This window comes from Boleophthalmus pectinirostris, unplaced genomic scaffold (assembly GCF_026225935.1).
Source record: "Boleophthalmus pectinirostris isolate CB_2022bp ecotype Guang Dong unplaced genomic scaffold, ASM2622593v1 HiC_scaffold_22, whole genome shotgun sequence".
Lineage (NCBI taxonomy): Eukaryota > Metazoa > Chordata > Actinopteri > Gobiiformes > Gobiidae > Boleophthalmus > Boleophthalmus pectinirostris.
Window position 1 is genome coordinate 133,424 of NW_026571190.1, and position 22,391 is coordinate 155,814.

The window sequence follows — 22,391 nt, forward strand, 5'->3', positions numbered from 1 at the left end:
TGTGCCAAATTCCCTTTCAGATATGTAAGCCTGTGAATTAGGTTTGGATTTAGAAAAAAAAAATACTTATTATAACAAGGCAGCTATTAACACATGGTTCCTCCTTAATGGCAGAACACTAGCAAAGAATGTAAACGTGTTTTGCAATTAATAAATGCCTTTTAAGTACGTACTACTGCTTATTAACACCTAGGCACTTCGTTTCCTCAGCAGGTTACACTCTTAAACGTACACTGTAACTTTCTAGTCGGTGGTCAGTCGCCTGCTGTTTCCATAGAGATGTTATTGCTCAGCCTAGAGAGTGTTCATTGGTCTGGCTAACGTAGCCTAACAGAGTCAAATCGACGTCCAAGAGTTTAATACCATATACTGGGGAACATTCCACGCAAAGCATAAAATAATGAATCAGACATGGCCTGCCTGCAGTCTGTGCCCTCGCCAGAACATTTGAGCTGCGGTCACGCTGTTGGAGTGTTGAGCTGGAGGTGCGCTCAGACCGGTGCGTGGCTCTGAATCGGCTCCCTCTTGGGGAACATTCCTGTGGCCCGCTGCGGAGAGTGGAGCGCTGATGTTTGTTCAGGTGCAAAAGGCACGGGGACGCGCACAGCTCTGGAGCGCGCACTGCTGTTGCGGTACCGCCCGCTCCCGCATTCTCTACGCTGCCGAGGGCTTCTGTGGCTTCTGTGGACGGCTCCACGCGTTTACAACGCTACGTCCCGCACCGTGGCCTCGCGCTGACCAAGTTGAGCCTCGTGAGAAGCACACTTTGAGTTAGAGCTCGAGCGCGCTGACTGGATACTCCACTTTCTGAAGGACTTGCGCAAAAGCTGCCTGATGCGAGCTTTGGACGAACCCTCTCCATGAAGGTAATGTTACAACTGTATAACTACCCAGCAAGTGTCTACAAAGAATTCGATCATTAGGTCTGTGAGTTACACATGATATAGAACTAGATGAGAATCATTTACCGTTGCCGTATAAAGGCTAGATCTCCAGGTCTTGCCAAGGTACCGAATGCAGTAAGTACAGAGGGTAAATGTCTTGCCCGGGGGCACAACAACAGTGTGCGTCTGTCAGACAGCTGTGAACTGTCAACATCGGCAGTGATTCATGTTTCTTCAAACGTGGAGTCTCTGTTTACCTGTTTACATATATATATATATATATATATATATATATATATATATATATATATATATATATATATATATATATATATATATATATATATAGAGGTTACCAATTGACTGTAGGATTTGCTGTTACGATGTATATGGTTATATATGGTGTGTTAATATATTATGGTAAAATAATACATTAAAATATATTTGTCAAATAAATGAGTCACTATGATTCAGTAAGAGGGGTGATCATGACACCACATACACATCTCTATATTTTTGGAACATCCAGTAACAATCATTTGAAATGTGTTAATTGTGCTTAAAATAAAGATGGCTGATTCTACCACAGTGTCGTCAGGAGGCAGACTTCTGGTTCCTCCTGTGCTTAATATTCACAGCAGTATAGTAGTAGTCAGTGTTGTGCATGAACGCGTTCAAAAGAACGCGTTCATTGAACACGTTCATTTTTCAGTGAACTTTGAACTGAACGCAACACTTTTGTAAATCAAGAACTTGAACGTGAATTTGTTCAAATTATGTGTGATGAACGACGTACGTCACTGTTGGGGTTCAGTTAAACGTCGGAATTTGTTTTCACCTGACGAGTGACGATCTGCTCGCACTTCACCTCGCGAAACCACAGCCGCGTGTCAACGCGAAGGCGACTCCACCGGCAGCTTTAACGGAACGTACGGGCTCTTGTGTCTCTCAATCAGAAGTCAATCAAACTTGACTGGGCGCGTTTAGCTGCTTGTATTTACCTTCTGTACAGTCTGACCACGGCAAACGCAAGGATTTCAAAAGTAAATTTCAAAGCACTAATTAACAGTCTATGTGGATCTGGGCTCTTTCACTTGATACACAACTGCCCAGGGAGCACAATGTGCTGATGGTAAATACACAAATACAACAACAGATACATGCTCTTTGTGTATTTTGACGCCTACGCTCGTGTAGAGCCTCTAAAATAGGATGGATCCTATTTTTTGACGCTCTACAGGCACAGGACGTGCTGCTCCACGCGCGTATTATTTTAGGTCGTTTTCACACCGCTAGTTCGATTATTTGGTCCGCACCAGGCAATAAAATTGTTATTATGTAGCAAACACACTCCAGTGTGGTCCGCGTTCACACCGGCAAACGAACCAAAACTGGTTCATTCACGTGTCTCTGTTTCCCCGGTAAAACAGCGATACTCCAGTTATCAACACCGATGTTCCTGTTAATACCACGGGCCGTCCTCATCTCAAATTATCACCATGAACTCATAAAACAGCAACATGTAGAACTTTGTACAAACTCACCGCATCAGCCCAGAGTTCGGGTAACAGCAGCAGCGCTCACAGTAGCGCGCAGCTCCTCAGGACGGGGCTGGGGTCTGGTCCTTGGTCTTCTGTTACAAGCTCGTTGGTCAGATGGTCCGGAGGCTTCATCCTCCATGTGCTGGTTCCAAACAGTGGCGAGAAAGACCAGTGCGCAATGACTGGGTCTGAGCGGGTACGTTCCGTCGTCTGCGCGTTGGTTCTGTGCGGGAAAGCGAGAATGCGCTGTGGACTACAGGTCCGGGCGCGCTGCTCCTGTCCTCCGCGCTCAAGAATCGCAGCTGGTTCCGAGGTGGTGCAGCATCCGGACAGAAGCGTGAGTCCAGTTTGGTTTGTTATATGTTGTTCTGAGCGTCCGTCCTCCGCGCATTTGGTTCTTCCCGGGGAAAGCGCTTCCTCAGGTCGAGGCTCCCCGCTCCAGCTCCTCTGAGCCCGGCCTGAACCAGAGCTGCTCCCGCTGGTTCGGGACTCTGGTTTGGATCTAGTCCGACTGTATTTCTCACACTAGGCTAAAAGCAGGGACTTTTTAAAGTTGTATCAATTGAATGGGCGATTGCCTATTGCCATAAAATTATTTGGTTAATTAAAGCCTAAAATAACAAATGTTGGTTGCTGTGTGATCACGGGGAACACCGGGTCGTCTCTGTGCGTGTAGGTCCCGAACAGGGGTACGCACCCCCAATTTTGACTCACTCTGGAGCCACACGTTCGCACACTGATACTTGCTCTGATCTTCGTGTGTTACATTCTCTGTATTGGCCATTGTTGGTAAAATGATTCGAAAATGAATCGCGTCTGCGTCTGGACAACAATCTGTTACTGCGCTGGAGCCGTACAGCGTCATTTCAGGCAGAGGAGACGTGTTTCTCCCATGATGCATTTCGAATAGTCCGTTTGTCCATACTGTCTATGGTTTGGACCCGGGTTCGCGTTCACACCAGAGGAACCGCACCAAAGTTGGTCATTTGGTGCGGATTCAAGCGAACCGAGACCACCTCATTTTTGCGGTCTCGGTCCGCTTGATTTGGTTCGGGTCCGAGTCCGATTGACGCTTTCACACCAACGCAAACGAACCGAATGGACCGTTTGGTGCGCACCAAATACTGTCGGTGTGAAAACACCCTTACTTGGTACAAATGTCAGTAACGCGCGTCAAAATGCTTTTTAACCTGGACTGAAATGGTGGGTTTTTCGTTTTTCTTCATACAAATTTGCTAAAATCACCGCGATATCAGCAGTGGTGAAACGCCGGAGGTGCGCCCGCGTAGACCGTGATCCTGAGCGAAAGGACCGACGCAGAAGTCCGCGCTCCACCGAGATAAACGCAGCTGACGCCCGAGCGCACTCGGGGTTCTCTCAGGGGCGGTCCTAGATTCCAAGTTCTAGTCCAGGATTAGTCCTGGTTTGGTCCTGGTTTAGTCTTGGTTTAGTCCTGGTTTAGTCCTGGTTCAGTTCTGGTTTAGACCTGGTTTAGACCTGGTTCAATTCTGGTTAAGTCCTGGTTTAGTCTTGGGTTATTCCTGGTTTAGACCTGGTTCAGTCCTGGTTCAGTCCTGGTTTAGACCTGGTTCAATTCTGGTTCAGTCCTGGTTTAGTCTTGGTTTATTCCTGGTTTAGACCTGGTTCAGTCCTGGTTCAGTTCTGGTTTAGTCCTGGTTTAGTCCTGGTTTAGGGTTTAGACCTGGTTTAGACCTGGTTTAGTCCTGGTTCAGTTCTGGTATAGACCTGGTTTAGTCCTGGTTTAGATCTGGTTCAGTCCTGGTTCAGTTCTGGTTTAGTCCTGGTTTAGACCTGGTTTAGACCTGGTTTAGACCTGGTTTAGACCTGGTTTAGTCCTGGTTTAGTCCTGGTTCAGTCCATATACGGCGCAAAAGTTCAGCATCTTAACAGTTCTTTTGGTGAGAGTAAATTAAAAGTGCTGCAATAGTCATATAATGTTTTACATTTTAAATACAGTAATATTGTAATGTAACAAATGACTTTGAAATGACAGTAACAAGTCATAAATAAAACATTACAGTTTTAAAGTCACTTGTCCAACAGTGGATCTTGTAAAGTAAACTAGAAGTCAGTTTGAAAAATAAATGCAGCCTTTCATTTACAGATCTCATCTAAATATAAAATGAACTGAACTTTGAACTAGTTCAAAATTAAAATTGTGAACTATGAACGTGAACTATTCACTTTGAACAAGTGTGAACTGAACTTTGAACTAGTTCATGAAAAGTGTGAACTTGCACAACACTGGTAGTAGTAGTACACAAATTTTTATGTGTGTAGATTTCAGACAGTAATACTTCACTCAGAGTAAGACTGGAACCATGTTTCCTTCTCACAGTGTCAGCGGCGTATTCTACAAGGACTGTGCATATTTGGAACTGAACACGATGGACACTCTGTTTTATTTCATTTTTTAAAACTTAATTTTACAAGGCAAAATATCTTAATTATTTGTGTATTTTTTTTAATTTTTTATTCATTCATTCATTAATCATTGCATTATATAGCGCCTTTCAAGATATACAAAGCACTTTACAGTTCATTATTCATTCATTCAACACTTAGCGGTGGTAAGCTACTACTGTAGCCACAGCTGCCCTGGGGTAGACTGACAGAAGCGAGGCTGCCACACCACTTTCATACTAGGCAATGTGGGTGAAGTGTCTTGCCTAAGGACACAACAACAGTCTTTGCCACTGGTGCCCCATTGTGGCACCTGATTTTCCCAATGGTCTCCCATCCAAGTACTGACCAGGCCAGGCCTTGCTTAGGTTTTGAGATCTGACAGGATCAGGTTTTGACAAGCCGGTATTGGCCCAGATTCTACCAGTGCCACGTCCCCTTCAGATCTCTGCTCTAGTCTCGCTCCTGGCTGACTTCAGTGTGACATTATTAGCTACAGTTGTCATGGTAGGCTTGTGCTTTGACTCATCCTTCACTGAGGCAGTGTCTGTGGGGACGTGCTAAACAAGTCTCCAAAGCTGGGCTGCAATTGTAATTTCATTTGCGATTTATATTCAGAAAGTAGGATTCTGTTTAGAGTGCAAATTGTTAACAATGCCAGGAGCATTACAGAAGACTGAAATATGAAAGTCCTATGTTGCGCTCAAATGATCCTGTGAACTTTAAGCAATGTTGTTGTTACCTCTTACTTGGAGTTGTGTTTTGTTTCATTCACACGTGTTTGAGTATCTCTTTATTATTAGTCTGTTTACATCTCCAAAGCTCAAAATGCTCTGTTCTACCTTGTGATGTCATGAAGCGGTAGGTTTCAAGTTAACAGCTCCTTTTACCTTTTGTTCAATACAGATTGGCAATTCCATGTCTGAAAGTATCCAAATTATTCTAGTGAAGGTGTATGGAGTTTAGAAACACAGTGGAGCACTTAGTGTACATGACATCACAAGGTGGAACAGAGTGTTTTCAGCTGAGAGCAAAACTCAAACTATGTATGCAGGGTTTGTGTTAAATGTGTGAATGAAACAAAACACAACTTCAGGGAGGTTTGTGATGGGGAAACTACATACAGAGATCAGAAAACAGCACAAAAGTTAAACTAATCCAAGAATCCCATGCATTTGAGAACATATTATATTTCCATAAATATACAAAAACATGAAACAAACCTGTGCACGACAACTTGACAAACCAGTTTGTTTCATTAGCTAAAGTTTTATTAGTGATGATTGTGTTGTGATAGGGAGCTGAAGAGGGAGTGATCTATAAAACTTGTTATATAGCATGCTTTTTCAGCACAATAATGCTAATCAAAATATGTTATTATGCAATCAATACCCCATAGAAGTGTAATACCCCCTCTTTAATTTGGAGTGTTGTGTACTCCTAGTCAGAGCCCCAGAGCTCCAGTGGCCCCTGTGGTGGTGATGTCACATCCCCTCCTCCACACGCTTGAGTCTGTGTTTGTTTAAACAGCTCTGGCTCGAGTCAAGTCTTGACTCCACCTCTCCACCAGCAGCCAGCCCTCTCCTCATGTCTCTCACCCATTTGACCTGCATGTATGTGTATGACAAGGGAGAAGGGAAAGGATTTTGACTGTAAAGTGCCCAACATGCAGAGGTGGGTAGAGTAGCCAAAAATTACACAAGTAAGAGTATCATTACTTCAAAATCATATTACTCAAGTAGAAGAACAAAGTAGTGGTCCAGGTAATGACTCAAGTAAGAGTTGGGAAAACAGTTACTCAAATAAGAGTAACTTAAAGAGCCAGCATATTACTAGTGCACAAAATCTGGTCTTTTAAAAGGACAGACACAAAAATGAGAAATACTTACACATATCTGAAGAAGTGGTACAAGAAACACAAATGTTCATATCATTTCAGATTATCAACATAAAGCTTTTGTCACTTGTAGACTTAGTGACAGTGGAAAGAGGCAGTACAACTTTTACTTTTTTATCCTGTATTCAAGACATCACTGTTCTGACCTACTCCCGTTTTCAATTCCACCAGTACACAGCCACTGTTTTGTACATTGTTCTCCAATTTTATCATAACAGGTGATACAGGATTTGGTAGTGCTTTTAATTTTTTTGGTACAAATGAAAATAAAGTCTGCTTCTTGCTAACATGATCTGCAGCTGTCCATATGAGAGGCCGACATCACATCTTAGCCATGATAAATTTTACGGCTGTGTACCGTAAAAGGGCCTGCAGGAATATGCTCCGATTGTGCTCAACAATTTCCAACCCAGACATCAGCAAATTGGTTTCTTTCATTAAGTTGTTTTAGATGAATATTGTGATCACTTCACAAGGTGGAACAACTTGTTTTCTATTTGAGAGAAGAACTGGAGAAGCCTAAATATGCAGATTTGTGTATTAAACATGTGAATGAAACCAAACAATACTCTATGTTTGTGATGAGGAATGAGTCAGCTAAGGTCGAGTCACCACTGAGGCAGCCAACAGTCAGAGGGGAGTGGGACAATGGAAATCTGTGTGAATGAACAGCAATGAACAGATCTATAGGAAAACTACTTATTCCTATTCTTCCTTCCTAAAGACAGTTAGGTAGGTGGAGAACAGGCTTTGAAATGCATGGGAAGAGAAACTTGATAAATGAAAAAGGATCTCCCAGAGATCAATGGAGAATTTTGCTGTCACTTTAAAGCTAATAGCACTTAGCATACTAACACGCACTTCCTATTTAGGGACAATAAATGGTATCTAATTAAATGTAGACAACAGACTTATTTTGACCTCAGTAGGTACTTGAAAATGACGGTGCCCATGGGAACAAACATCAGTGTGATCTTTATTACACCAAAGTGCTACGTAGCTGTTGTCACCTCTGATGGATAGCTGCAGATCAAGCTACAGGCTTGGATTTTTTTTCTTTCACCTGTAGCGAAAGACTACGCAACAATAATAATTAGAAGATCTATCTATCTGTCTATCTATCTACAGTCAAGCCTAAAATTATTCATACCCCTAACAAATTTTGACTTAAAATTACTTTTATTCAACCAGCAAGTTTTTTCTTGATTGGAAATGACACAGGCGTCTCCCAGAAGATAATAAGACAATGTACAAGAGGCATCATTGTAAAAAAAAAAAAAAAAAAAAATTCTCAGCTTTTATTTACATTTGAACAAAAAGTGGCATGTCCAAAATTATTCACATTATTCATATTCAATTATTCATACCCTTCTCAATAATCAGTAGAAAAGCCTTTATTGGCTATTACAGTAATCCAATGCTTCCTGTAATTGCTGACCAGTTTTTTGAATGTCTCCACTGATATTTTGGCCCAGTCATCTTTAGTGGTGAACTCCAGTGCTTTCATATTGGAGGGTCTCCTCTTCATCACCCTGATCTTTAGCTCCCTCCACAGATTCTCAATTGGATTCAAGTCAGGACTCTGGCTGGGCCACTGCAAAACGGTAATGTTGCTGTCTAATAATCATTTCTTCACCGCTTTTGCAGCGTGCTTTGGATCACTGTCGTGCTGAAATGTCCACTGGTGCCCAAGTCCAAGTTCCTCTGCAGCTGCTTGATGTTGTTGTTGAGAATCTTGATCTGTTGCTCTTTGTTCATGGTGCTGTTTACTGTGATTAGACTCCCTGGACCATTGGCTGAAAAAACATCTCCATCATGTTTGACAGTGAGGATGATGTTCTTAGGGTTGAAGGCTTCTCCTTTTTTTACGCCAAATCATCAATACATCATTGTGGCCAAACAATAAAATTTTTGTTTTGTCTGACCATAAAATAAAAAACCAAAAGTCTTCTTCTTTGTCCAGATGAGCATTTGCAAAGGCTAAACGGGTTTTAATGTGCGTTATCTGGAGAAGTGGTGTCCTCCTTGGTCTACATCTGTGAAACCCAGGAGTATGTAGTGTCTGTCGGATTGTCTGTCTTGAGATGTTTCCACCAACAGAGCCCAGATTCACCTGGATGGCCTTTGTGGTGATTCTTTTTCACCTCTCTCACTATCCTCCTGGCTAGTACAGGTGTCACTTTTGGCTTCCGACCACATCTTGGGAGATTTTCCACAGTGTGGAACGTCTTGTATTTTGTAATAATACTTTATACTGTAGCCACTGGAACTTGAAAACATTTAGATATGACCTTATAGCCCTTTCCTCACTTATGAGCAGCCACAATACGCAGCCGTAGATCCTCAGAGAGCTCCTTTGTCTTAGCCATGACTGTTCACAAACCAACTGCAAACACCTGCTGTTTTTCACCTGTTCAGTTGTTTAAAACAGCTCTTCCCAATGAATTAAGGGAATTAGGAAGTTTTAGAACAGCTTGTGCTGTTTGGAATGGTATAGAACTTTGGATTTTTCCATAGACTCTGACAGTTTGCAAAGGGCATGAATAATTCTGGACACGCCACATCTATTATTTATACACTAGGTTTGTTTCAGTTCTATGTCCTTCCTTTGAAAATACCACATTTTGTGCATTAATTAATGTTTTGTCCTTCCAGTTACAATGGTAAAAGGTCACATTAAAGCGCTTTACAACAAGGAACCACTCACCCATTCACACACAAACTCATACAAATAGGGTACACAGACACTGGGGGTGAGGTGGGTTAAGTGTCTTGCCTAAGGACACAACGACAGCATTCATCTGTGAGAGCTAGAATCACATCATCAACCTGTGGGTCAGTGGATCTGACCTCTAACTTCAAGTAGTTACTCTTTGAGTTACTAATTTTCTGGCTACTCTGCTCATGCCTTCTATAATGTTTAGAACCATCATGAACCAAACCTGCTCAAATTTACATCTGTACTATTTTTTTCCCCTCCGAGTCCACTTCTCTTATCTCCCGCCCCCACCCTCCCACGCTCCGAGGAGCTGCAGTGCATCATGGGTAAACAGTTCCAGCTGTGCAGTAGGAATGTGCAAGGCCAACTTCAGGGCGTATTGTTTCTGACGCACACTCTATGGACAACCTTCAGATCTGGGGTTTTCCCCTTTTTAAAAATATAGTTCTATTCTTTATATTTTAGTGGAGATGGGTACAGTAGGCAAAAACTGTGCTCAAGTAAGAATTAAATCAAATCAGTATAACGTTAAATCCAATAGAAGTTCAAAGTAGTAAGAATTATTCAAGGAAGTATAATTGAAAATGACTGCCTTATGACATCACAACATGAAGCAGAGCATTTTGAGCTTTGGAGATGTAGACAGGTAAATGAAACAAAACACAATATATGTTTCGGAGCTAAAAGCTGACAAGAGTCATTTTTGCGCAATATAGCACAAACTGTTGGGATGTAATATCTGATTTATAATATGAAGTTAATGTAACATTAAATAAGGTATGAAATCTGTTTCTTTTCACACGAGAATTAAACTAAATTATACAAAATCATATCTGAAGGAGCACTGCAAGAAACACAAATGTTCAAATCATTTCATATTGTCAAAATAAAGCTTTAGTCACTTGTAGACTTACACAGTAAGTCTATAAGTGACAAGAATTACTAAAATCTTTACTCAAGTAAGAATACTGTTATATAAATGAAAATGTTACTCAAGTAGGAGTAAAAGTATTCTGATAGAAAAGTAGTATGAAAGGTACAGTGTCTTTAAAAAGTTACTCATAGATCAGTTCATGAGACACGGGCACGAGGTGGGTCACTGATTTTAACTCTGTTGTTAAAAATCTGGTATTTCTCTTTAGTTATTCATTATATGATCACTGCCCAATTGTACACTTTTTATGTCATTTGGGACATTTATGAGTTAATATTTTGCACAGTACTGGACTGTTAAACATGTGACAGACGCTAACTTTTAAATTCTAATGTGACTTTCTATCCTTGTAGAGTGCTGTTTGCCATGATGAGCCATGGTATCCTGACCAGTGCATCGTTTATATGAAGTGACAAAGTCATATAGACTGAGAATAGAAATATGTTCAGAAAAAGTGTTAGCGGCAAATTTGAGGAAAAGTCGGTAACTGTGCTATTTCCCATAATTTGAGGAGCTGACTCTAAATATTTTGTTTACCAAGCTGAATTTTGAGTTTTAAGAATGTTAATTAGCATAATAGCATAGACGTCAAGCTAATCAAATTAAAGTTGTCTTTAATTGAATGGATTTCATGAAAAGTCCAGAAAACAAATACCAGTATACTGTAAATATATCAGGGAAATATTATAACTAAGATAGAAGTCACCACATGACATTAGCATACTGAAATAAAAACAAGGCTATACTGCAGCTTTTTAAAGCTAGCGTCCTTCATTTCCTTCATTTGATGCGCAGAAATGAAACAAATTCCTGATTCAGATTACTACTAGGTTTAGATTCTAGGTGACTACTCATTTTTATTTCTGGAAGTCATTTATCTCTGTTTGCTATCGACAGCTTTCATTCTTTATTGAGAATATAGGCCACTGTTCTGTTTTATATCACAACATTTCAGTAAATGTTACTGAGGGGGTGAGGCAGGCTAAGTGTCTTGCCCAAGGACACGACAGCATTCACCTGTGGGAAGTGGAATTGCACCACCAATCTGTGGGTCAGTGAATCTGACCGCTCAACCAATGATGTTTATGTCGAGAGCGGGATTCAAACCGTCAACCTTCAGATCAGTGGACAAATACTCTGACCAACTGAGCTACTGCCGCAAAGACACAAGAGCCACTCTTTTTTTCAGACGTCAGGGACCTGAGGCTCTGCCCCCTAAAGTGCTGCTGCTCATGGCCTATTAGAAGAAACATTACCAAGCTCGAGTACGGAGACAATCGAACAGAACAAATCCAGTTCTACCTGTGGAGGAAATGGGATGGAACATAATCAATGGAAACCTGGAACCCAAACTGATGCAATCCCAAAAAGATGCAACTTGATGGGTACCTGCAGATGCAAGTACGACAAGCAAATGCAGTTGTCACAGTGCAGGTCTGTTCTGTATAAGTGGCTACAAATGTAGAAGTATTTTAGATCAGCCATGCCAGAATGCTGCCAATGCAGACTAAGAATACAGCCAGAATTCAAGTAAACTAGCCCTTTTTCCTCTAAACTCCTTATCTCACACATTAAACACAACATAAAATCCTAATGTGTGACTTTTTGTGATTTTTGCAGTGACTCCAAGGAAAATGGTTAATGGTTAGTGACTCCTAGAGTTGGAGAAATCTGAAATGTCTCTGCAGCGTCGCATTGCAGTCAGGGACAGTACCTCTGGACTGGCAGACCAGGGTGGTGGTCCCTCTGTTTAAGAAGGGGGTTCCAACCAAAACATATATTACTGACATGGGCATTTTTCAAGGTTGGCCAGTAGGGACAAGTAGGACATGCATTCATTTTGACATCAAACTGCATAACTGGTCCTGTGGTAACTTGCCCTGAACTCTCAAAATGTTTAAACTGGCAAAAACATGTTTTAAGGGATATTTATTGATCTGCTTGTATTAATAACGCAGTTTCATTATTTTGTTTTTTCTAATAATTCTGTTGAACCACAGGTGAAAAACAATGTTTGATTTTTGTTGGACAATTTTGAGTAAATTTTTATTTATTATTGCTTTTATCAGTTTCAAGTTATTTCAGTGATTATTGTTGATTTTTCTTCCATTGCCAAAGGGGTACCAACAATATTGTCCTCGACTGTAGCTCACCTTTAAATGGGTTTATAGTTATGATTATAATCACTGACCCTATCAGCAGGAAACAGGCAAAAATGGAAAATCATTTTGTGTCTGTCAGCACAAATGTATTATTATTCTGATATAGACCATGACTATTCCACATTATACAGGAAAGGTTCCAGTCTGAATGAGATACTTAGTTTTAAAACTTGTCTGTGTAATCTCTCATTTGTCTCAGTAGGGACCATGGCAAAAGAGTAAGATGGACAAAAGGTTTTGAGGGTGAATTTGTTTGCCATGATAATAACATTGCAAACATGAGTTTGATATTAAGGAATAGCCTTGATACGTAATTCAGATTCTGATACCTTGATGATTAAAAAAAGATGATTTTCTTATTAACAATGATTTTCAACTTTAAACTGCAGTATTTGTGGTCTTATATGTGTGTAATCCCTCAGTGGTCCAGGGAGGTTCCATAATGGTCCATGGGTGTACACTATGTGCTCTTCTACTTGTTCTGATACTTAACATCATTCTAAAGCTATCCAGGAAAGGTTCATTTCTGTCCTGTGAATGGGACTTTTTTAAGCATCAATACCTGCTCAAGTATCTTGTTTTAATAGTAGTTCTAGTATAGTATCTGGTTTTCAGTACTTCTGACAAACCTATTTGCTACTCATTCAAATAGGTTAGCTTTTTCAGTTCTTACAGGGTTCTGGTGAGGCATTGCACTTTTATCTGTCCCAAATACTGAAACTGAACACTGAAACTAACACACCCTAGATGTTTACAGTAAGACATATCAAAATTAGATTAGAAATTAGATTCATTCAACTATCCCTCAGTTCACGCCATAGGACAGACTTAAATAATCACATTGTCCTTACTGATAAAGCTTTTTTTTTAATTTTGGAACTTAACAGAATTACATTTTCCTTTGATATAGTAACAATACCTGTTAAAAAAAATATGAAGTAACTGTCAGTACCAGTCTTTTTGGGAAAAACAAACAAACTATATATATATATATATATATATATATATATATATATATATATATATATATATATATATATATATATATATATATATATATATAAATTGATTTTTCTGACAAAAATTGCAATTGTGTGTTATGTTTTAATAATAGGATTCTATACAAAGTTGACATTTTAACCGCGTCTAGAAGAACTGATAAAACTGAAATATGAACCTAAAACAAGAATAACATTTTAGAGTATGTTTGTACAGATCTAAACTAGGGTTAGCAGTTTTTATGCAGAATAAGACAAGATATTTTGTTGTGGAGGAAAAGATGGTAGCTCAGAAACTGCGGTCTTAATGATTTCCCAATTGTCTTCATTCAAATTGTGATTTTTTTCATATAGTGATAAAGCCTGATTAGACTGATATCTAGTTTACTTAAATACTAATAAGATATTGTATATGCATGTTAATAGGTCAACAAAATGAAGCAAGAAAATAAACTTTTTTCCTGTGTATTTTGCCCCATAGGAGCTGTCACAACATGCTGCCCTCTGCGCTGCTCCTCCTGCTCCTCTGTGTCCGGGCCCTGTCCTCAGATTGTCCAGAAAACTGCTCCTGTCCCTCACCTGACTCTGTCTTCTGCTTCACGCGCCGCTCCAGCACTGTGCCCCCAGTGCCCTCCAGCACGGAGCAGCTCTACATCTTCAACAACGGCATCTCTACTCTGAGTGCGGAGGACTTTCAGCATCTGGGCCAGCTCCAAATGTTGGACCTGAGTCAGAACCAGCTAAGCGAGGTTCCTGATGGAGTCTTTGAGATGCTCCTAAAGCTGAAGAACCTGGATCTGTCCTCCAACCAGATCAGTCACATTTCCAAAGACAGTTTCTCAGGGCTAGTTCAGCTCGAGCGCCTTTATCTCTATGGAAATCAGATTCAGATCATTCAGATTGGAGCATTTGATAGTTTGCATAACCTACTAGAACTTAAACTCCATGAAAACCTGCTCACTTCTCTACCAACTCTTTCCTTTCCTCGACTCCTGCTTCTGGACCTCAGTCACAACAACATTCCTACTCTGGGACCATCTGACCTGCAGATTCCTCACCTTGAGGCCCTCAAGGTCTCCTCTTTGGGCCTAACCTCTTTAGACACAAACCTGATTGCTTCTTTGGAAAACTTGCATTACTTGGACATCTCTATGAACCAGTTGGTTGAGGTTCCTCTGGCATTAAGGCAGGATAACCTCCGGGGGCTCATTAGGCTGAACCTGGCTGGCAATCCTCTCAGAGAGCTGAAGGCTGAGGACTTCCAAAAACTCAATGGTCTCCAGGAGCTGGACCTGAGTGGACTGAACCTTCAGAGTATCCCCCAGGGGTTCCTGGACAACTTCCCCCGGCTGGTGCACCTCAAAGCAGCAGAGAACCCCTTCAACTGCTTATGTCCTCTGGCCTGGTTCTCTGTGTGGCTCAGAGAGAAGACATTAACCCTTGGGAGGCCAGAGGAGACCAGATGCCACTTTCCTCTGGTTAATGCTGGGAAAATGCTTTCCGAACTAGAATACAAGGACTTTGGCTGTCTGCACACCAGTACAGTGGGAGCCAGTACATTTTCTCAAAGCACTTTGGTTGGTCATATGACTACATATCCAGACACAGCACACAAAAATGCCACTTCCAGCCCCTTGCTGCGAGTGAGTAACCCCTCATCCATAGCCCCCTCTCAGTCCCCTCAAACCAGTGACCAGACCCAGTGTCCTGGGCTCTGTCAGAATGGGGGGCAGTGTCAGGTGGACCCACTGGGGCAGAGGGGCTGCCGGTGTCTGCCTGGGACTGCTGGCCTGTACTGTGAGACCAAAGAGGACCCTCTAAAGCCTTGGTCCACAGATGTGCCTGTGGTGGTCCCCATCAGCTCACGCCATGTTACTGCTACCTCCATTCTGCTGGACCTGCACCGCTTCATCCAGACTCAGCCACATATCCGTGGCATCAGGCTTACCTACCGCAACTTGTCCGGCCCTGACCACCGGCCCATTATCCTGCGAGTGCCTGCCTCCTACCCTGAGTACACACTGAGAGGCCTGCGTCCAAACTGCACCTACTCTGTTTGTGCCAGTCCATTAGTGGAGAAGATCCAGCGCTGGAACTCCTCGGGGGAGATGGTGTCGTGCACAGAGGCACGCACGGCCGGGGCCCCTCTCAGCCCTCAGGAGCCACGCTTCACCACACCGGGCCCACAGTCTGGCAACCTGGAGCCTGCACTGGCTGCTCTGGCCCTGCTGCTCGGGCTGGCGGTGCTCACCGGGACATTGGTGTGTGTGAGGAGGAGAAGGACCAAGCCTGGCCTGGAGGTGGAGGGGAGATCATGTGAAGTTACTTGCCCAGACCCTCACACTCCAGAGCAGGTTTCAGTTCCACACACACAGCCTGACAGTGACCCTGCACTGGGCTCAGCGCACAAGCAGGCAGGGGCTGCCTCTGAAGGGAGAACTGTATCTCTGAAATGATCATGTGTCTTTAAAGCCCTTACACTGCTGATGATCAGTAGACAAATAGATTGGATATTGGGTCAAGTAGCTGATAAAGTCAGAAACTAATTCTTAGCTTGGACTAAAGCCTCAGCTGAAGAAAATGCACAACTAAGACAGGTACTTGGTGAGATGATAAACATGATCCTATATCATCTTAGCACTGACTATTTTTAAATACAAAATAACACATTATGGCCATATCTTGCCACCAGTCTTAGCCTAAGCGCAAGTGGGCGTGTCCAGGTGGGGCTGTACATCGCTGTTGCAGTCCACTCCCACAGACTCACCTGAGGTACGAGTGTCCAGTGCTGCTACTGCTGACCGCTCACATTCTCGTCTCTTGGGTCCATTGCATTTGGTCCCACACAGGTGAATGTCTCGCGGATTATGGAATACGTTTATTGTCATATAAATGTTTCTGATGTTACCGCTTCGCGCACAGCTGTCACAGCCCAGAGCTGTCAGTGCATGTGCGCGCAGAGTCTGGCCGCAAGAATATGAGGAAATCAACATCACAGCATTAGGACACAGACAGAGTAAGAAAACAGACTTTAGGACATCACTGTAAACGGCCTCATGTGAATGAGCAGCTTTTGTACAAATCCCTATCAAACCAAACTCTAGAGCAGAGCTGAGCCGATACAGGGAGCGGGCGAGGGGCTGTGCTCTGCTGCGGGAGGGTATCCGAACGACTCCCGCACACGAACATGTTATGAATGTTAAGCTTTTATCATCCTAATATATTTCTAAATAAAAGAAGCCTTGAGCATGTTACATGTTGTTTTTCAGTGAACTCATTTGATATTTATTTTTATGATTCTGGCAATTCACTAAACGCGCCACACCTGCCCTCAATCTGCTCCGCTCCACCTGACGAGGCACGGCACACCTCTGGTGTAAAACTCCACGCCCCACACTTGCGCTAAGCGCTAAGACTGGGGGCAAGATATGGCCCTAAATGTTTTTAAGTCTGTATGAAAGTCCTGATAGTCATGAGGTCTCTATGACGTCTCTATGAGGCCTCACCAGTAAAAAGAAAGAATACTTTGCTTACTTACTTTACTTAAGTACAGATTTAGTATTGGCTTTCAAATGCACTTAAAAAGTATTTTGCACAGATATGGCAACTAACCCAGGTGTGAACCACAACCCAACCAGGTTATTAATGTTTCAAACTCACAAATTTACTCCATTGATACCTTGCAGTGACATCACGCCAAGGGTGTACATACGATATACATAAGACAATGGTGGAATATTCATCAGTTACCATGGTGACAATGCACACAAACCAGGCCAAAAATAATTTTATAACTGAGGAAAAAATACAAAATTAAAAAATTAAAACAATACATTTTCAGGAACCTGTGATCAGTACAAGTGTCCATAGTTCTGTTTAAGACTTTGAGATTCAACAAAAAGGTGAGAGTGAAAAACTGTTGGCTAATGCTAACTAGCTTGTGACTGTAATTGAGAGGGACTTGTTTAACAGCACAAATCAGCTCATGTGTTGTAAGTCAGTTCGTAATGGTCAGATTGTGTTCAAAAAAGGTTCAACATTAAAGTACCCCCACCCTACGTAAAGTCTAATAAAGTAGTTCTTACGGTTAGTATCACACCCTCAGGGTATGTTGATGACATCAGCTGCAAAGTATCAATAGACACTAATAACAAAATGTATTTATCTGGGATATAAACGTAAACTGCATGCATGTTTAAGCATACAGCTATATTTTAGTCTAATTACTCTTCCATTTCACTCATTCTGATCAAAAATACAAATCTGATGCACTGAGGATAGACTGGTGTTATGGGTCTTGGCCACTTTGTGTTGAAACAGTGTTCTCTTTGGCCTTTGTTCTTTCTTTGTCTGTATGCATCTTCCCGTTCATGAGCAAACAAAGACTGAGGCAGCCTAGACAAAATACCAATGGCAAATATCGACTAAACTTGAAACATAAGATACCTGGGAAAACCCTTCGATATCATCAATATTGATATATATGTCCCATTCCCAATGCTATTCCGAGAGCCAGAGCCCTCCACCGTGATTATTTACCTCCTTTTTCTTACTATTATTTTTCATGAGTCACACCCTCGGAACATTACGAGTTCAGAATCTTTTGTTTCAACTCAATCCCGTTCAGTCTCAGGACCCAAGAACCCTTTTGTGATTGTGATTGAAAACTTAAAAACACTCAACAGTGCTTTTTAATTATCCTACTCATCCTGTCGAAAAGTCTGTGTGCACATGGAGTCGTCATCTGAACTAAACAGGCTTAAAAAACATTAGTTCAAATGGACATCCTGTTTTTTTGTTTGTTTGTTTTGTTTTATTTTGTTTCATTTGTGAATAAAAAACATAATTGGTCCAAGTCTACTGACATCACCTCAGACATGTATAGTCAAAACATATAAAAAATATGGATATGTTTGTAGCTAGCAATGTTTTTTATAGCGGATTTTAACACCCGTCCCTATAACATGAAGAGTCACACAACATTATCACCAACTGTACCTCAGACTAGAGGTCTGCACGGGACAGAATTTTGCCCGCCCGCTCCCGCAAAGAATTGTAATTTTCAGTCCCGCTCCCGCCCGCATCTGCAATATTTTGTCCCGCGCCCGCCCACAAGTCCCGCAGGATGGGAACCTTTGCTTTCTTAAACTCTATCAAACACAGAGAAGTGAAAGAAATTGGGCTGCGTATGAGAGGAGGTGCGGTGGGTGATCTGGCGGCATGGTTAAGTCCTGGCTAAATCCTGTTTAGTCCTGGATTTAGAGCTGTTTTTAGACCTGGTTTAGGCCTGGTTTAGTTCTGGTTTTGTTGCACAGGCAGCACGACGTACGGAAGGAGGTACGAAAGGAGGGACTGTGTGCGCGGCGTACGGGGCGTGAGAGACTGCTCACGCGGCGTACGGAAGGACGGACTGTCCGCGCGGTGTACGCGGGGGTACTGTTCGCGCGGCGTAAGGGACGCGGGGGACTGTTCGCGTGCTGTACGGGAAGGGTGACGGTCTGCTGCTTAAAATGTATTAATGCCAAATAAAAACTCCAGCACAAATTATGCATGATATACTTACATTAATCTTTTTTATATTTTACTTTATACTCATATTTAGTTTGCGGGACTGGAGTTTATCATCCCTCCCGCCCTGCTCCCGCATTGTTTAGCCCCACTCCCGCCCGCAGCGAGCTTTCAAAATATGTCCCGCGTCGCAGAGGTTTGCGTCGGGTCCCGCGGGACCAGAGGACCGCAGGACTGCAGGGCTCTACTTTCGACCGCATGAAATGAAAATACATAGAAATGAGTGTACATTTCATTATTTATCAATAAATAATGAGCAATTGAACTGTAATTGAATTATGTCAATGATCATGTCTCACAATTCCACTGATGTTGTTTTAAATACATATGACATTGGCCCTATCTTACAGATTTGAGGCATGTAATATAGGAACGACTTGGCATGGTTTAATGATTATAAAAGAATAAAATAAAATATAATAATCTGCCATAAACAGTCCAAAGGCAATGACTAAAAAAACTATTTTCTGCTAGATTAGATTTTGACCACACTCCCTTTTAAACCTCCCAAAACTCAAACTTTTTAAAAGATACAAGACTTAAATTTCACATAGGTAATGTTTCATATATCAACATGAAAAGTTTGAATAAAATCCATGAAAATTATGTTGATTTTTTTATCCTGCAGTTTTTTGCCAGTTTCCTATGTAATGGCCCCATATACATTTTATGGCCAAAAGACTGAGAATTCCATGTTCGGTTTGGGGGTGTGGAACATTATATCTGTTATAGCAGGTGATCCACTGGACAAACAGAGCTCATCTTAGGGCTATTTTGAATCTGATAAATTGGGGAAGTTTTCTATTTTCTTTTTTTTATTATTTTTTTTTATTAATAGTAAGGCAGGAAGAAAAGGTAGGAAAACAACTGCGGTGGAGGGGTTTGGCTCCCAGACTACTATAATGTTGTTTTGTTGAAGTTTTATTTTGTTTCACACACACACACGCACGCACGCGCACACACACACACACACACACACACATATATAAAACACACAAATCCTTGCATATTTAGGCTGAGTTCTTCTCTCAAACTGAACAGACTGTTTCACCTTGTGATGTCATGTGGTAGCTGTGAAACTACTTGAAAACTACCATTATATGACATCACAAGTTGGAACAGAACATTTTGACTAATGATGCAACGTTACTCAAAAATGTGTGGATGAAACAAAACACAATTCCAAGTATGTTTTTGAGGAGGTAAAGCATTCTAACATGGCTTAAAGCTCACAAGAGTCGATTTTGCTTAGTATAGGACCTTTAAATGAAGAGGGATGAGCTGTTACTGAGCCAGTAGAGGATGCTGCCACAGGAGTTGATTGTTTTAGATGAAATCTGCGCTGTGCTGTGAAAGAGAAAAGGACTGTGCAGTTTGTGTAGTATGTTACAAACTCTTGCTGTTTGTATGTATTTTGATTTTGTTTAGCTGACCTTCTGGTATATGTCATTAAAGCTTAGATTGTTGATTTAAAATGTGCTCCAAACAGAGATCAACTTGACAATAAAAATTATCTATAATAAATGCTAAAGATACAGTATGTAACTTTACTGCAGAGTGGCAAAACAATGTCATCTCCATGGATACAAAAGGTGGCATAGCCCCCCCTAGAAAAGTTACACAGTGCAAATTTAGATTGAGAAATAAAGTCATGTCATGTCCATCTGCCTGTATGATTTAAATAGAAACTTTATTTGTCCCTATGGTGAAATTTGAATTACCTAGCAGAAGAGTCTACTGACTTAGATTTAGACTTAGATAAACTTTAGTTATCCACAAGGGAAATTATTTGGACCCAGTAGCTCACAGATCACAATAAATGGTAAAATAATTCTAAATCAGTAGCAAAAAATTATAGCAAGAGACAGGTGTCATAATTAAAGACATAATTATATAAATGTAAATGTGCAAGTAAAAATAAAATAGAAAGATAAGTAATAAAATATAAAAAATATATAAAATTGTGTGTTAAAGGCTCTGGACTGATTTTTCCCCCATGTATTTTAGCAAAAAAATGTCTTTCTCCAATATTGTATAAGCTGCTTTGACCTCTCAAAGATAAACTTATGACATCTTTCTGGTGAATAATTAGGAGGTGTGGAATACATAAGGTAAGTGAGGAATAACTTTGGACCACTGCAAACTGTTTACAATCAAGTTCTGTTTTTCATACTTTTAAGACGGTGAAAAACAGGTACAGGGCCTAAATCCTGTCAATAAAGCTTCATTGTTCTTCGCAAACAAAACCACATGAGCTCTCACCAGTTTAGTCCTGAGCTCAAAAGGCTTCCTGGGCTCAGAATTGGCGAGCATTCGCAAAATGAGCTTTGACTGCAGCTAATTAGCCACAGTTTACTGAGGTGGGACCTAATCACTCCCATGCTCCTGAGAGCGGAGAGGTCAGAGGAGCACTGACTTCACGGACGCTCTGCACTCCCCGTGTGTGTCTGTCTGTACATATGCACACTTGTGTGTGTACGTGTTATGTGTGTGTGCACTTGTATGTATTTATGTCATGTGTGTGAGTGTGTCAGTGTGTATGTGTCCAGTCCTGTGTTCACACACAAACGGGCTGGAGTTGATGTCAGTGTGAATCCATAGAGGATACACACTAGAGCTGGAGCAGAGAGAGCAGGGTACAGAGCAGGGGTCGGGAACCTTTTTCACTCAGAGAGCCACGAAAGCAAAATATTAAAAAATGTATTTCAGTGAGAGCCGTATCATATATTTTAAGACTGAATTCAACTAAATGGGAGGATAATAAGCCTCTGAATTTATTTTTTAAAATAATGTTGTTATAATACTCACCAGTAATGCGACTTCTGGTGCTGCATGGATTTGCTGATGGCTTTGTAGTCCAGATGCCGTCCCATACGGACCTGGACAGGGTCAGACTGATGTTCCCAATGTTCCTCCAATTGCAAAAGGAATCTATGTTCCCTGTTAACACCGCGGGCCTCATCTCAATTTATCACCATGAACTCATAAAACAGCAGCATGTAGAACTTTGTACAAACTCACCGCACATCAGCCCGGAGCAGAAGCTCTGAGTTCAGGTAACAGCGCCACACACGGGAGCAGTCACCGTAGCGCGCAGCTTCTCAAGACAGGTCTGGGGGTCCAGTGTTGGTCTGATCGGTCTAGAGGCTTCGTCCTCCATGTCCTGGTTCCAGACGGGGATGAGCAAGACCAGCTCGCGCAAAGAACTAGGTGCGAGTGCTTCAGTGCGTCATCTGTGCGCTGGTTCCGTTTGGGGAAAGTGAG

General features: G+C 41.6%; 1 protein-coding gene across 1 annotated transcript; it reads left to right on the forward strand.

The window, feature by feature from the left end:
• The first annotated feature begins 147 nt into the window (after positions 1 to 147).
• LOC110168245 (vasorin-like) lies at positions 148 to 21,255 on the forward strand. The gene is made up of 2 exons (XM_020933672.2): positions 148 to 866; positions 14,041 to 21,255. Exon 2 carries the CDS (start codon positions 14,054 to 14,056, stop codon positions 16,013 to 16,015), a length of 1,962 nt encoding a protein of 653 aa, XP_020789331.1. The 5' UTR covers positions 148 to 866; positions 14,041 to 14,053; the 3' UTR covers positions 16,016 to 21,255.
• Positions 21,256 to 22,391: the final 1,136 nt, after the last annotated feature.

Bases quoted from the DNA above. Each gene is read 5' to 3' on its own strand.
- LOC110168245 (XM_020933672.2), top strand. From the start codon at position 14,054: ATGCTGCCCTCTGCGCTGCTCCTCCTGCTCCTCTGTGTCCGGGCCCTG.